Source organism: Pleurodeles waltl, chromosome 6 (assembly GCF_031143425.1).
Source record: "Pleurodeles waltl isolate 20211129_DDA chromosome 6, aPleWal1.hap1.20221129, whole genome shotgun sequence".
NCBI lineage: Eukaryota > Metazoa > Chordata > Amphibia > Caudata > Salamandridae > Pleurodeles > Pleurodeles waltl.
The window spans coordinates 622,961,484-622,974,858 of record NC_090445.1 but is presented as its reverse complement, the minus strand read 5'-3'; the positions used below and the strand labels follow the sequence as shown (position 1 = coordinate 622,974,858).

Here is a 13,375-nt window from a genome sequence, read left to right as displayed (position 1 = left end):
GGGGAACTGGGAGAGCAGCTGTGCGACAGGGGGGGGACGGGCCCAGGGAACCCACTCTCCATGAGGCCCTCACCACCATCATGGGAGCATACAACCGCTCCCAGGAGACGATGGCGACAGTACTGGCCAGGTTCCAGGAGATCCAGGTACTGCAGGAGGAACACTATCGGGGGTACAGGGAGGACATCAGAGCCCTCACCTCCACCCTGGTTACCATGGTAGGGCTGCTGCAGGAACTCATCAACACCAGGACGGACACTCAACAACAACAAAGGGCCCCTGCCACTAGCCTGGACCAAGAACAGCCAACCACCTCCGCCGGCGCTAGTGGACAGGAGGCCCCCGCACAACAGCAGCCCACCAGACCCCCACCTCCTGCAGGAGAAGAACCACCCCGCAAGAGGGCCCTGAGATCTCGCAAGAAGACAGAGTAGGATGTCAAGACCCCCGCCAGCAAAGGATACCACCTGATGTCATCCCACTGTCCCACATTGTCACCCTGTCCATCCTTGAACTGCCCATGCTCCATCTCTCCACAGGCCTATGGACAATGCACCTGTGTGACTGTTACTCTGGACTCTGCCATGGACATTCCTTCACCATAGCCCCCACCCACTTGAAACCACCCATCCCATTTTGAGCACTGAAATAAACACCTATTTTGCACAAAACTATCTGGAGTCTGGCTGTGATTTCAAAATATTGTAATTGACATGACAGTGCAAATATGTCCTAGTACATAGTGAAGTCAACAAACCGCTGCCACAAAGCTGTAGTCCATGGGGAAACGAAGCACAGGACTCGTAGTGGGGACCCCAGATCTGAAATAGGGAGGGAAAAGCCACAACTCAGTCATCATACACTGGGGCAAATAGACAGGCAGCAGAGATGCAGGAGAGTAGTTTACATTTACTAAATTATGTTTGAATTGTTACCTGTGTCCTATTGGAAGTACTGTGCAATGATTCTGTCCCTGTTGTCTGTTTCAGCCCCGTCATCTTCCTCCTCGTCACTCTCCACAGGTTCCACAGCTGCCACAACACCACCGTCTCGACCATCCTCCTGCAGGAAAGGCACCTGGCGGCGCAAAGCCAGGTTGTGAAGCATGCAGCAGGCCACGATGATGTGACACACCTTCTTAGGTGAGTACATTAGGGATCCACCTGTCATATGCAGGCACCGAAACCTGACCTTTAGGAGGCCGAAGGTGCGTTCGATCACCCTCCTACTACGCCCATGGGCCTCATTGTACCGTTCCTCTGCCCTGGTCCGGGGATTCCTTACTGGGGTCAGTAGCCACGACAGGTTGGGGTACCCAGAGTCCCCCAATAGCCATACACGGTGTCTCTCTAGCTGTTCCATCACGTAAGGGATGCTGCTATTCCTTAGGATGTAGGCGTCATGCACTGACCCAGGGAACTTGGCATTGACATGGGAGATGTACTGGTCAGCCAAACACACCACCTGGATGTTCATAGAATGGTAACTTTTCCTGTTCCTGTACACCTGCTCACTTCCTTGGGGGGGAACCAAAGCCACATGGGTCCCATCAATGGCACCAATGACGTTGGGAATATGTCCAAGGGCATAGAAATCACCCTTCACTGTAGCCAATTCGCCCACCTCAGGGAAAAGGATGTAGCTCCTCATGTATTTCATCAGGGCAGACAACACTCTGGATAACACCTTCGAAAACATGGGCTGAGACATCCCAGAAGCAATTCCCACTGTTGTCTGAAATGACCCACTTGCCAAGAAATGGAGTACTGACAGGACCTGCACCAGAGGGGGAATCCCTGTGGATTGGCGGATGGGGGACATCAGGTCGGGCTCCAGCTGGGCACACAGTTCATGTATAGTGGCACGGTCAAGCCGGTAGGTCAGGATAATGTGGCGGGCTTCCATTGTCGACAGGTCCACCAGCGGTCTGTACACGGGAGGATTCCTCCTTCTCCTCGCCAAACCCAGCGGACGGTGCCTAGGAAGGACAACATGGAGCACACAGTCAAGCAACCCACAGGTACGTACTCACAGCTTGCACAGTAAACGATTCTCTATGCAGTGAATGGCGTGTATGAGTGGCTATGCAAGGCCTAGGCCTGTGTGACGCAGTTGAAATTGAGCCATGTGGACCCTCGAAATGGCGGCTGCCTGACCTGTGAAGTGTGACAATGGGATGTGAGGTCAATACGCTGGCGTGGCACACCGTGGCGGTAGGCGGTCAAAGACCGCGGCGCGAAGCCGCATTGGATAACATTGAAGCCTATGGGTATCAGGAGCCAATGGCGAAGTGCGCCGGCGGTGGCGGTACGCCCCGCCGCGGTACGCACCGCCGCGGGCGTGACCGCCATTTTCTATCTACTTATTCACTCGCGACTTGAACTTTCACAGGAGAGGACCTATACTGCAAGTGTTGCTGTGACCTCGGCCTGGAAGGGACAATGGCTCATGTGTCTGGGGAAAGGGCCCCTGCCTTCACTGGAGAAGAGTTGGAGAAACTTGTGGATGGGGTCCTCCCCCAGTATGCGCTACTCTACGGTCCTCCAGACCAACAAGTGAGTTTAATTCAATATGGATTTGGGGCCACTGGCTGGCCTGGGGGCCTGGCGGGGGGCATGTTGGGCCTGGCGGGGGGCATGGCGGGGATGGGGGGCATGTTGGGCCTGGCGGGGGGGCATGGCGGGGGGCCTGGCGGGGATGGGGGGCATGTTGGGCCTGGCGGGGATGGGGGGCATGGCGGGGGGCCTGGCGGGGATGGGGGGCATGTTGGGCCTGGCGGGGGGCATGGCGGGGGGCCTGGCGGGGATGGGGGGCATGTTGGGCCTGGCGGGGGGGGCATGGCGGGGGGCCTGGCGGGGATGGGGGGCATGTTGGGCCTGGCGGGGGGCATGGCGGGGATGGGGGGCATGTTGGGCCTGGCGGGGGGCATGGCGGGGATGGGGGGCATGTTGGGCCTGGCGGGGGGGCATGGCGGGGGGCCTGGCGGGGATGGGGGGCATGTTGGGCCTGGCGGGGGGCATGGCGGGGATGGGGGGCATGTTGGGCCTGGCGGGGGCATGGCGGGGATGGGGGGCATGGTGGGCCTGGCGGGGGGGCATGGCGGGGGGCCTGGCGGGGATGGGGTCATGTTGGGCCTGGCGAGGGGCATGGCGGGGGGCCTGGCGGGGATGGGGGGCATGTTGGGCCTGGCGGGGGGCATGGCGGGGGGCCTGGCGGGGATGGGGGGCATGTTGGGCCTGGCGGGGGGCATGGCGGGGGGCCTGGCGGGGATGGGGGGCATGTTGGGCCTGGCGAGGGGCATGGCGGGGGGCCTGGCGGGGATGGGGGGCATGTTGGGCCTGGCGGGGAGCATGGCGGGGGGCCTGGCGGGGATGGGGGGCATATTGGGGCTGGCGGGGGTCATGGCGGTGGGCCTGGCGGGGATGGGGGGCATGTTGGGCCTGGCGGGGGCATGGCGGGGGGCCTGGCGGGGATGGGGGGCATGTTGGGCCTGGCGGGGGCATGGCGGGGATGGGGGGCATGTTGGGCCTGGCGGGGGGCATGGCGGGGGGCCTGGCGGGGATGGGGGGCATGTTGGGCCTGGCGGGGGGCATGGCGGGGATGGGGGTCATGTTGGGCCTGGCGGGGGGGCATGGCGGGGGGCCTGGCGGGGATGGGGGGCATGTTGGGCCTGGCGGGGGGCATGGCGGGGATGGGGGGCATGTTGGGCCTGGCGGGGGGCATGGCGGGGGGCCTGGCGGGGATGGGGGGCATGTTGGGCCTGGCGGGGGGCCTGGCGGGGGGCATGGCGGGGGGCCTGGCGGGGATGGGGGGCGTTGGGCCACTGGCAACGAAAATGCAGACAAACTTGAACGTGGTATTTCTCCCTCCCTGTACGTGTCACATAGGTCCGCGCCCATGAGAAGATCGGGATTTGGCGTGCCATCGCCAAGGAAGTCCGGACCCTGGGGGTCCACCATCGACGGGGCACCCACTGCCGCAAGAGGTGGGAGGACATCCGCCGCGGGACCAAGAAGACCGCCGAGTCTCTGCTGGGGATGGCCTCCCAACGTAGGCGGGGTGCCTGCCGTCAACTGACCCCCCTGATGTTCCGGATCCTGGCGGTGGCCTACCCTGATTTGGATGGGCGCCTGAGGGCAGCACAGCAGACACAAGGGGGTGAGTACAAGCATAATCTACTCTGTTGTCGCGCAGTGGAGGTGTCTGGGTGTGGGAGGAGGGCTGTGGGTCCCCCTAGGCCAGGGCGATATCTGTAGGCTGGGCAGCCCCGTAAGCCCCTGTGTCCCCAGCCACCACCCTCAGTAGTGTGTCAGTACAGCCATCCCTGGGCCGTGTCATCCATGGGTGCAGTTGTCAACTCTAGGCGTGTAGGGCATGTTCCACGGAATGCGTAGCGGACCCCAAGTGCGCAACTTAGTGCAGGGGGCATCTGTGTCTGTCATGTCCGCTAACTGTTCCGGTGATCCATGTCCTCAAAATCTCTTTATTTCTCTCTCCCCCCCCCTTTTTGTTTGTCTTTCTGTGCTTGTGTGCATCAGCATCATCAGGCGGAGGAGAAGTGGCATCGGGGCAGGAGGGAGCTGCATCTCACATGGCCCAGGAGGGCCATGCCACAGAGTCTCACTGGACCAGTGAGACGGAGGGCGAGGGGAGCTCCACAACGGGGACGACTGGACCCTGCAGCGACACGGACACGTCCTCGGAAGGGAGATCCCTTGCGGGGGGGGCAACATCCGTGCCCCCCGCCATTACAGGTACAGCCGCCACCCAGCGCACCATCTCCGCCCTCCCAGCAGCCCCTCAGCGTTCGCCCGTGCCCGCTCTGCCAGGAAGCCGGGCATCTCCTTCGCCCCAGGCACCTCAGGCCCTGCCCCTGTTACCCCCGCTGCCCTCAGTGAGGAGGTCATTGACCTCCTCCGAACGCTCATTGTTGGGCAGACTACCCTTTTGAATGCCATCCAGGGGGTGGAGAGGGAGGTTCATCGCAGCAATGCGTACCTGGAGGGCATTCATTCGGGTCAGGCTGCCCATCAACGATCGTTCCAGGCTCTGGCCTCAGCACTGACGGCAGCCATTGTCCCTGTCTCCTGCCTCCCTCTACTAACTCCCTCCTCCCAGTCTCCTGTTCCTCTGCCTGTCCCACCCACACCATCAGACCAGCCTGCACACACCTCAACACCCAAGAGCAGCTCATCCAAACATAAGCACCACAGATCACGCAGACATTCACACAAGCAACATTCCGATGCAGATATGCCAACAGTCACTTCCACCTCTGTGACCCCCACCTCCTCGTCTCCCTCCTCCCTCCCTGTGACGTCTACACTCACACCTTCATTCACCTCACCATCAGCCAGTGTTTCCATCACCAGCACACCCACCAGAACAGTCCGCACACGTGCAGTCACCACCCCCACTGCCATTTACACGTCCCCTGTGTCCTCTCCCACTGTGTCTGTCACCCCCTCTTCCACACCACACAAACGCAGCCACCCACCCACCCAACAGCCATCCACCTCACCACAGCCTATCCCTCCTGCACCTGCACCCAAAGACAGCAAACGTCACTCACCTACAACCACATCCTCTCCCTCCACTCCCATTCCCACTGTACCTATCACTCTCCATTGTCCCAAGAAAATCTATCTCTCTACTGCTACCTTCTTTCCTGACCCTGAGCCCCCCCCCTCCTTCTCGTCGGGGTAAAAAGAGCACCTCAGCCACCACCAGCCCTGCACCACCAGCTTGACAAGGGTGCAGGGGTATTGGAGCCCACCAGCCCGCATGTCTGGATCTTCGCCCAGCAGCAAGGGGACAGGCAGCCCACCCCCTGGGAAGAGGAGCAGAAGGCGGAAGGGCCGCCGCAGGAGCCCGGGTTCTATATCCCCCCAGGACACTAGCCAGCCACCGTCAACAGCCACAGCTCCAAAGGGAGGAAAGGGCCACAGACTCCCGACTAAGGAGGGCAAGGGCAGCAAGGCGGAGAAGTCAGGCAGCAGGCCTGCTGCCCATGGAGGACCCGTCACAGCTGCCCAGGAGGAGCCCACAACCCCCATAGCCGCTGCCCAGGGAGGAACCGTCACAGCTGCCCAGGAGGAGCCCACAACCCCCATAGCCGCTGCCCAGGGAGGAACCGTCACAGCTGCCTAGGAGGAGCCCACAACCCCCATAGCCGCTGCCCAGGGAGGAACCGTCACAGCTGCCCAGGGAGAGCCCACCAACCCCATAGCCGCTGCCCAGGGAGGACCCAGCCCAGCTGGCCAGGAGGGCCCCACCACCCACAGCCCAGGTGGGCATTGAAGGAGCACCATCCCCGCTGCCCAGGAGGGCACCACCAGGCAATGAGCAGTTGGCCATAGAATGGCCGCCGTCTCCAGCACCGCTCCGCTGGGGACCGCCGTCTCAAGAACCGCTGAACTGGGCCCTTCAAGGCAAGAACCGCTGAACTGGGCCCTTCAAGGCAAGAACCGCTGAACTGGGCCCGCCGTCTCCAGCACCGCTCCGCTGGGGACCGCCGTCTCAAGAACCGCTGAACTGGGCCCTTCAAGGCAAGAACCGCTGAACTGGGCCCTTCAAGGCAAGAACCGCTGACCTGGGCCCCGCCGTCTCCAGCACCGCTCCGCTGGGGACCGCCGTCTCAAGAACCGCTGAACTGGGCCCTTCAAGGCAAGAACCGCTGAACTGGGCCCTTCAAGGCAAGAACCGCTGAACTGGGCCCTTCAAGGCAAGAACCGCTGAACTGGGCCCCGCCGTCTCCAGCACCGCTCCGCTGGGGACCGCCGTCTCAAGAACCGCTGAACTGGGCCCTTCAAGGCAAGAACCGCTGAACTGGGCCCTTCAAGGCAAGAACCGCTGAACTGGGCCCTTCAAGGCAAGAACCGCTGAACTGGGCCCGCCGTCTCCAGCACCGCTCCGCTGGGGACCGCCGTCTCAAGAACCGCTGAACTGGGCCCTTCAAGGCAAGAACCGCTGAACTGGGCCCTTCAAGGCAAGAACCGCTGACCTGGGCCCGCCGTCTCCAGCACCGCTCCGCTGGGGACCGCCGTCTCAAGAACCGCTGAACTGGGCCCTTCAAGGCAAGAACCGCTGAACTGGGCCCTTCAAGGCAAGAACCGCTGAACTGGGCCCTTCAAGGCAAGAACCGCTGAACTGGGCCCCGCCGTCTCCAGCACCGCTCCGCTGGGGACCGCCGTCTCAAGAACCGCTGAACTGGGCCCTTCAAGGCAAGAACCGCTGAACTGGGCCCTTCAAGGCAAGAACCGCTGAACTGGGCCCTTCAAGGCAAGAACCGCTGAACTGGGCCCTTCAAGGCAAGAACCGCTGAACTGGGCCCCGCCGTCTCCAGCACCGCTCCGCTGGGGACCGCCGTCTGAAGAACCGCTGAACTGGGCCCATCAAGGCAAGAACCGCTGAACTGGGCCCTTCAAGGCAAGAACCGCTGAACTGGGCCCGCCGTCTCCAGCACCGCTCCGCTGGGGACCGCCGTCTCAAGAACCGCTGAACTGGGCCCTTCAAGGCAAGAACCGCTGAACTGGGCCCTTCCAGGCAAGAACCGCTGGCCCTTTGGCAGACGTGGCAGGGCAGGATCTGTCTCGGGCAGGGCTGCAGGATGTCCTCTGGCCAACATGCCTCCTCCAGTGGCAGTGGAGTCTGTTATGGACTGTTTGGACTGTGGCTTTGCACTCCCCAGGATGGCCCAGTGTGCAGGCCACCCACTGTATGGACTGTATGGACTGTGGCTTTGCACTCCCCAGGATGGCCCAGTGGGCAGGCCACCCACTGTATGGACTGTATGGACTGTGGCTTTGCACTCCCCAGGATGGCCCAGTGGGCAGGCCACCCACTGTATGGACTGTATGGACTGTGGCTTTGCTCTCCCCAGGATGGCCCAGTGGGCAGGCCACCCACTGTATGGACTGTATGGACTGTGGCTTTGCACTCCCCAGGATGGCCCAGTGGGCAGGCCACCCACTGTATGGACTGTATGGACTGTGGCTTTGCACTCCCCAGGATGGCCCAGTGGGCAGGCCACCCACTGTATGGACTGTATGGACTGTGGCTTTGCTCTCCCCAGGATGGCCCAGTGGGCAGGCCACCCACTGTATGGACTGTATGGACTGTGGCTTTGCACTCCCCAGGATGGCCCAGTGGGCAGGCCACCCACTGTATGGACTGTATGGACTGTGGCTTTGCTCTCCCCAGGATGGCCCAGTGGGCAGGCCACCCACTGTATGGACTGTATGGACTGTGGCTTTGCACTCCCCAGGATGGCCCAGTGGGCAGGCCACCCACTGTATGGACTGTATGGACTGTGGCTTTGCTCTCCCCAGGATGGCCCAGTGGTCATGGACTCCCCTCGTGGATCTGGCGTCGTGTACTCAAGTGGCTGAGGTGCCCCCCATTCCCTTCCCCCTGAGGTGCCTGTCCTTTTTTCTTTCTGATGCCCCTGCAGTGTTCTCTCCGTGGAGTTCTTGTCGTGGGACTGGGCCTTGCCCCTTTGCTCAGGACCCCTGTGGCCCACGGACAGTGGTTGGACTACATATAGTTGATGTATATATTTTGTACATAGTTTATTTATTTATTTGGATTACTGCTGTCCATTTTTCAATATATCTGCCCGTTTAAGATCTCTTCTTTTGGTCTTTGCATTATTTCGGAGGGGGGGTTTGTGGGTTGTGACAGTGATCTGTGGGAATGCATTGATGTGTGTGTTGTAGTGGGTGTGGGTGGGTGGGTGTGTGCCGGTAATCTTTTCCCTCCCCTGTGTCGTAGGTGCAGTACTCACCGATGTCTTCCGCGCCGCCGGGCGTGCTCCTGGTACAGGAGCAGGTATAGGAGTGCGGGGATGACCTGTAACTCGGGTTCCATACTGCCGTAATCTCGCGTGGAGTATGTGGAGGTGAGCGTTTTCCCGTTCGTAGTCTGTTTCCGCCGTGTTTTTATCGGCGGTGCTCCCGCCCCGGAAAAGGTGGCGGATTGGTGGGTCGTGATAGGGTGGGCGGTACATTGTCTGCCGCCTGGCTGTTGGCGGTGACCGCCGCGCTGTTTGTTTGTTCCGCCGTGGCGGTCGGAGTCTTAATGCGGCGGGCTGTGTTGGCGGTTCCCGCCAGGGTCAGAATTGCATATTTTGGACCGCCGGCCTGTTGGCGGGTTGGCCGCCGCTTTATCACCGACCGCCAGGGTCAGAATGACTCCCTATGTATTCTAATATTTCACAGTTCACATGTCGTTGGTTGGTCTGCTTTATGATGTTCTCATCATCCGGCTCGTCAGGTATCAAAAATGTTGCATCTTCTTTAGTCAGTGGTTCATTGTTCGAGTCCTGGGAAAGTACATCTCATGCACGTTATACATTATTGGTTACATTGCTAGAACATCATCCCCTGTCTGTCAGTTCTCACAGAAGGTCTGGTTAAGCATTTTATTAAAACAATGAGCAATTCACGGTCAGTCCATTTTGTCATCATTTTCCATTAGACGTTAGGAAATTCAGCTTTCTGCATGAGGCCTTGCAAGGCTAGGCCAAGACTCTGTAAGTTAAGGCCTACAATTATACAGAACCCAGGTTATAATTCTTAATATGACATATTACTACATTAATCTAATACACTTTCAATATTTCATTTGAACTAATTATATTTTTGTACATTTCCTGAATACTGATGGCCAATCTCCGAGGTCACAATTTCAAACGTACACATTATTTTTCTACGTTAATTTATTTTCTATCATTTGTAATTTTCATTATTCAAACTACATGAACATTCATTAACAAATTTCTAATTAAGACATTTGCGTTAACAAGAGCATACAACATCATCAAGGTTTTATAAACACCATCAAATATCTGCACTGCAGCCACGGGCTGCTTAAGGATTAGGACATCTAGATAATGAAAGGTGGACAGCAGGGCTGACGTGGTTTTAGGGTTAGAGAAGGCGTGATAAATGTTGTTAATAAAACAGCAAACTATTTGGCATATCTGAGCTCTGTTTATAAGAGTTGTTTAATGTGTTGTGCTACCTTCTGTTATATTGGGTGATAGTGTTTGATAATAATGGTAGAGTGGTGGGAATTGCCGTTGTGAGAACACTGATTGCCATAGTTTAGGACAAACTGTATTGTTATGGACATAAATTAATATTGTGTCGATGTTGTGTCGAACATTTTGAAGAAAATGCTGTTGGGAGACGTGTTATTTCATGCTGTGCAGCATACGTACGCTGTATTAGATTTGTGAAATGCCGTCTTTTCATAAATTTCGAAAATTGTTTTAAAGAAACAATACTCTAAATTGAAATCGAACTATGGTGAATATATTAGGTTGAACCTTAAAAGCAGAGATCCTCAACCTCCACATTGGTGGAGATTTATAACTGTTTGAAAATCACAAAAATTCTAGATCGTGCCTGCAAACCTGCTCTAATTTCTTGAGGTCATTCTGAAAAAGAGATGTGAATTCTTATTCTGGGGGGGATAATTATGTGAACGTATATTTTGCATATGAAAAAACAGCGCAAGTGCTAAAACTCTTGTTAACATTTTATTTTTTAATTTATTGTCAAAATAATTTTCAAAGAAGAGGAACACTCCCTGTTATGCCTCCATCAATTTTTAGGGAGTTTTCTTTACCTTCCCACATTGATGGTAGTAAATCTGTGTACATTTCATGGGAATCAACGAGGAAGTAGTTTAGGAATACTTCATATGTGTAAGTGTGAAGGTGTTCTGCAGGGCAGTACTGTCAGTCCTTAGGTTGTGCAGGTGGTGGCAGCAGCATTTATTTTTATGGATTGGGAAATATTTATCATCACCAGAAGTTGAGCCTCTTTCTGCCCAAAGGAACACTCAGAAATCTCTTTTAGATGTAAGCAAATACATTTAGGAGTGTGGAACCAGATTTTGACAACTACAGAAGGGGCTCTGCTCATGTAAATGAGGCTACTTGGCCTGGTAAGTCAAACTAACACCAGCAATTGAGTATGTCATCGAAGCCCTTTGGCACCCTCAATGAAAGGTGGCATTTTGCTTAAAGAAGACACTGCCACTGAACAATCTCCCTTTGGATTGTGTACAATTCCCTTTTACCAAATGCATAAAATATTGGAACTGAAATTCTATACCACAAACTTGTGTTTTTTAAATCTGTGTATTCGCACTTCTGAAAGCTTTCTGCTTACACATTATTGTCACGTTCCACCCATTTCTTTTTAAAAAGTAGTCAGTTTGCAATCTATTTTCATGTTATTGCTTTTGTCTTTCCAGAGTTATTTGGAAAGATACAGGGAGTGGAGCAGCAAAAGATGTCACCATTTATCAGATGATACCACCCTCTGGATACGTCTGTTTGGGGAATGTGGCAGTTGGCAACTACCACCAATTGCCTAACGCCAATGCCTACAGGTAAGTAATACGAAGAGTGAAACCGATGTGTTAACCTCCAGAATCTAGAATTGATGTGGGACAAGAGCACAATGGTTCATGGAAAACAAACAGGCTAGGTAAATAGCCCATTTTGTAAAATGGTGGAACTGTGATTAAATTTGGTGGGTGTGTCCCCCGAATATTGATGCACAGTTTTGATGGGGCACAATATTAACGACAAACTATTGAAAACAATGTATTGAGAGGTTAGTAACTCTAGAGTTTCAATCCCTAAATCAACATATATGTATCTATGCAGTGCATATATCTTCAAGGTACGTGGACGGGGAACGAGGAATAGTAAATCTATACTTCCCTAATCTCTACTTACTTTTTGATATTTTTTACCTCAAAAGTCTTGTACCACCATATTGTTGATGTCAGTATTCAGTACTGGGTGGGCTTGAGTTTGATATCAAAGTTACACAGTGTAAGGTTAGATTGTTGATTTACAAGCCAAAAGTACATATTCACATGGACACACTAGAGTCAGAAGTTACTCAAAGCAGACCATTGATAGGGAAAAGAAACATTTTAAACAGTTTAAATCATTCCAAATCAAACAAACAACCAAAGGATAGTAAAGGTAATTATGTAAAGAACTGACAAAATAGAGCCACACCTAACAATATTCTTCGATAGTGAGGAATACCAAAACTCCATGGAATCAAAAGTGTTTATGTTCATTTATTTTGATATTTCGAGACCAGTTTCGTGTTCAACCAGGTCAACATCCTCAAAAACTACAAATCAAATTTTCTCTTAAGACGTCAGAACATTCTATCAGTGACTTTGTGTTATTCGATACTTACTTCATCTAAGCTATTGTACAAGGACTATCATTTTAGCAAATTGTTTATCAAAGACTTGCCAGTAGTGCTTCTCAGAGACACAGGAAAATGTCATATTCTTACACAATTGTACATTCTATTCACTCAGTGTAGTGGTTCTGTTTGGGCCACAGAAATTCTGCTACCTGCCATGCCTATGTATATAATGCATTGAAATATTATGTGCTTTGTCAGTGTCTCAGTACAGCCTTTCAAGTTTGGGTAACAAACTTAAGGTCTGAGATACTGTTAATCAGAAGAGTGCTTAATAAGAATGAAAACACCAGTGGGTTTGCCAAACAGCAATTCCTTGAATGCCTTTCAATAAATACAAATAGTACTGACTATAAGAGTGTGAGAACTTTTAATTGAGCATGCTCGTTGTAAACAATCAGGAAAATTCAACCTATGAGGTAGTAGGCAATTTCACTGTTTTCCTTCAGCTATGCAATAAGCATTAGCAACTGCCCAGGCAGTGCTCCCTGAAACCTCCTCGTGTTCAATTTGAACATGCAGCCTGTACCCAACACTCTCTGCTTGATGTCCCACCCATAGATTTCACAAAGCAAGAAATGGTGGTGAAGCAAGAGAAACTGACAGTGGTCTGATTCCCCATCCACCCTTTCTTGCTCCATGATGTCCCTGGGCACAGTATCAATCAAGCTGAAAAAATTGAACAAAGGCTGATGTCTCCCAGTTAACGGCTGGGATCTCGGAGCTTGGGGTTAGGACCCTCGTTTTGTGGCTTGACAGGAGTTCACTGTATTTTGTTTTTCAAAATTGGCCTCACTAATACTCCCTCAAACACTTACTCTCTTCCCCCACTCACTCTAACTCATATTTTCTCACTCATTGCAACTCATACTCCCATTCGCTGTTACACACAGCCATACTCATACTCACTGGTTCTTATCATCACTTACTAACACACTGACACTCACTCACTGACTCTGGGCCCCGGTGAGACTGCACCTGTTGCACCATTGATAGCTACACCCCTGACACACTTTCACTCCATCTCACAATCTCCAACCAATCACTTCTTCTAATACAATACTATTTCACTCACCCTCTTATACTCACTTTCACTTATTCATAAACACTCTCAAACTCAGATTTTA

The 13,375-nt window shown here is 54.2% G+C and overlaps 1 protein-coding gene across 1 annotated transcript in view; it reads left to right on the top strand.

The window, feature by feature from the left end:
- The window catches only part of LOC138300076 (uncharacterized), a 75,990-nt gene that overhangs the window by 31,895 nt on the left and 30,720 nt on the right, over positions 1-13,375 (top strand). The window contains exon 5 of the mRNA XM_069238950.1: positions 11,266-11,403. Coding sequence (XP_069095051.1) covers positions 11,266-11,403 — 138 coding nt within the window. The remainder of the gene's footprint in view (positions 1-11,265; positions 11,404-13,375) is intronic.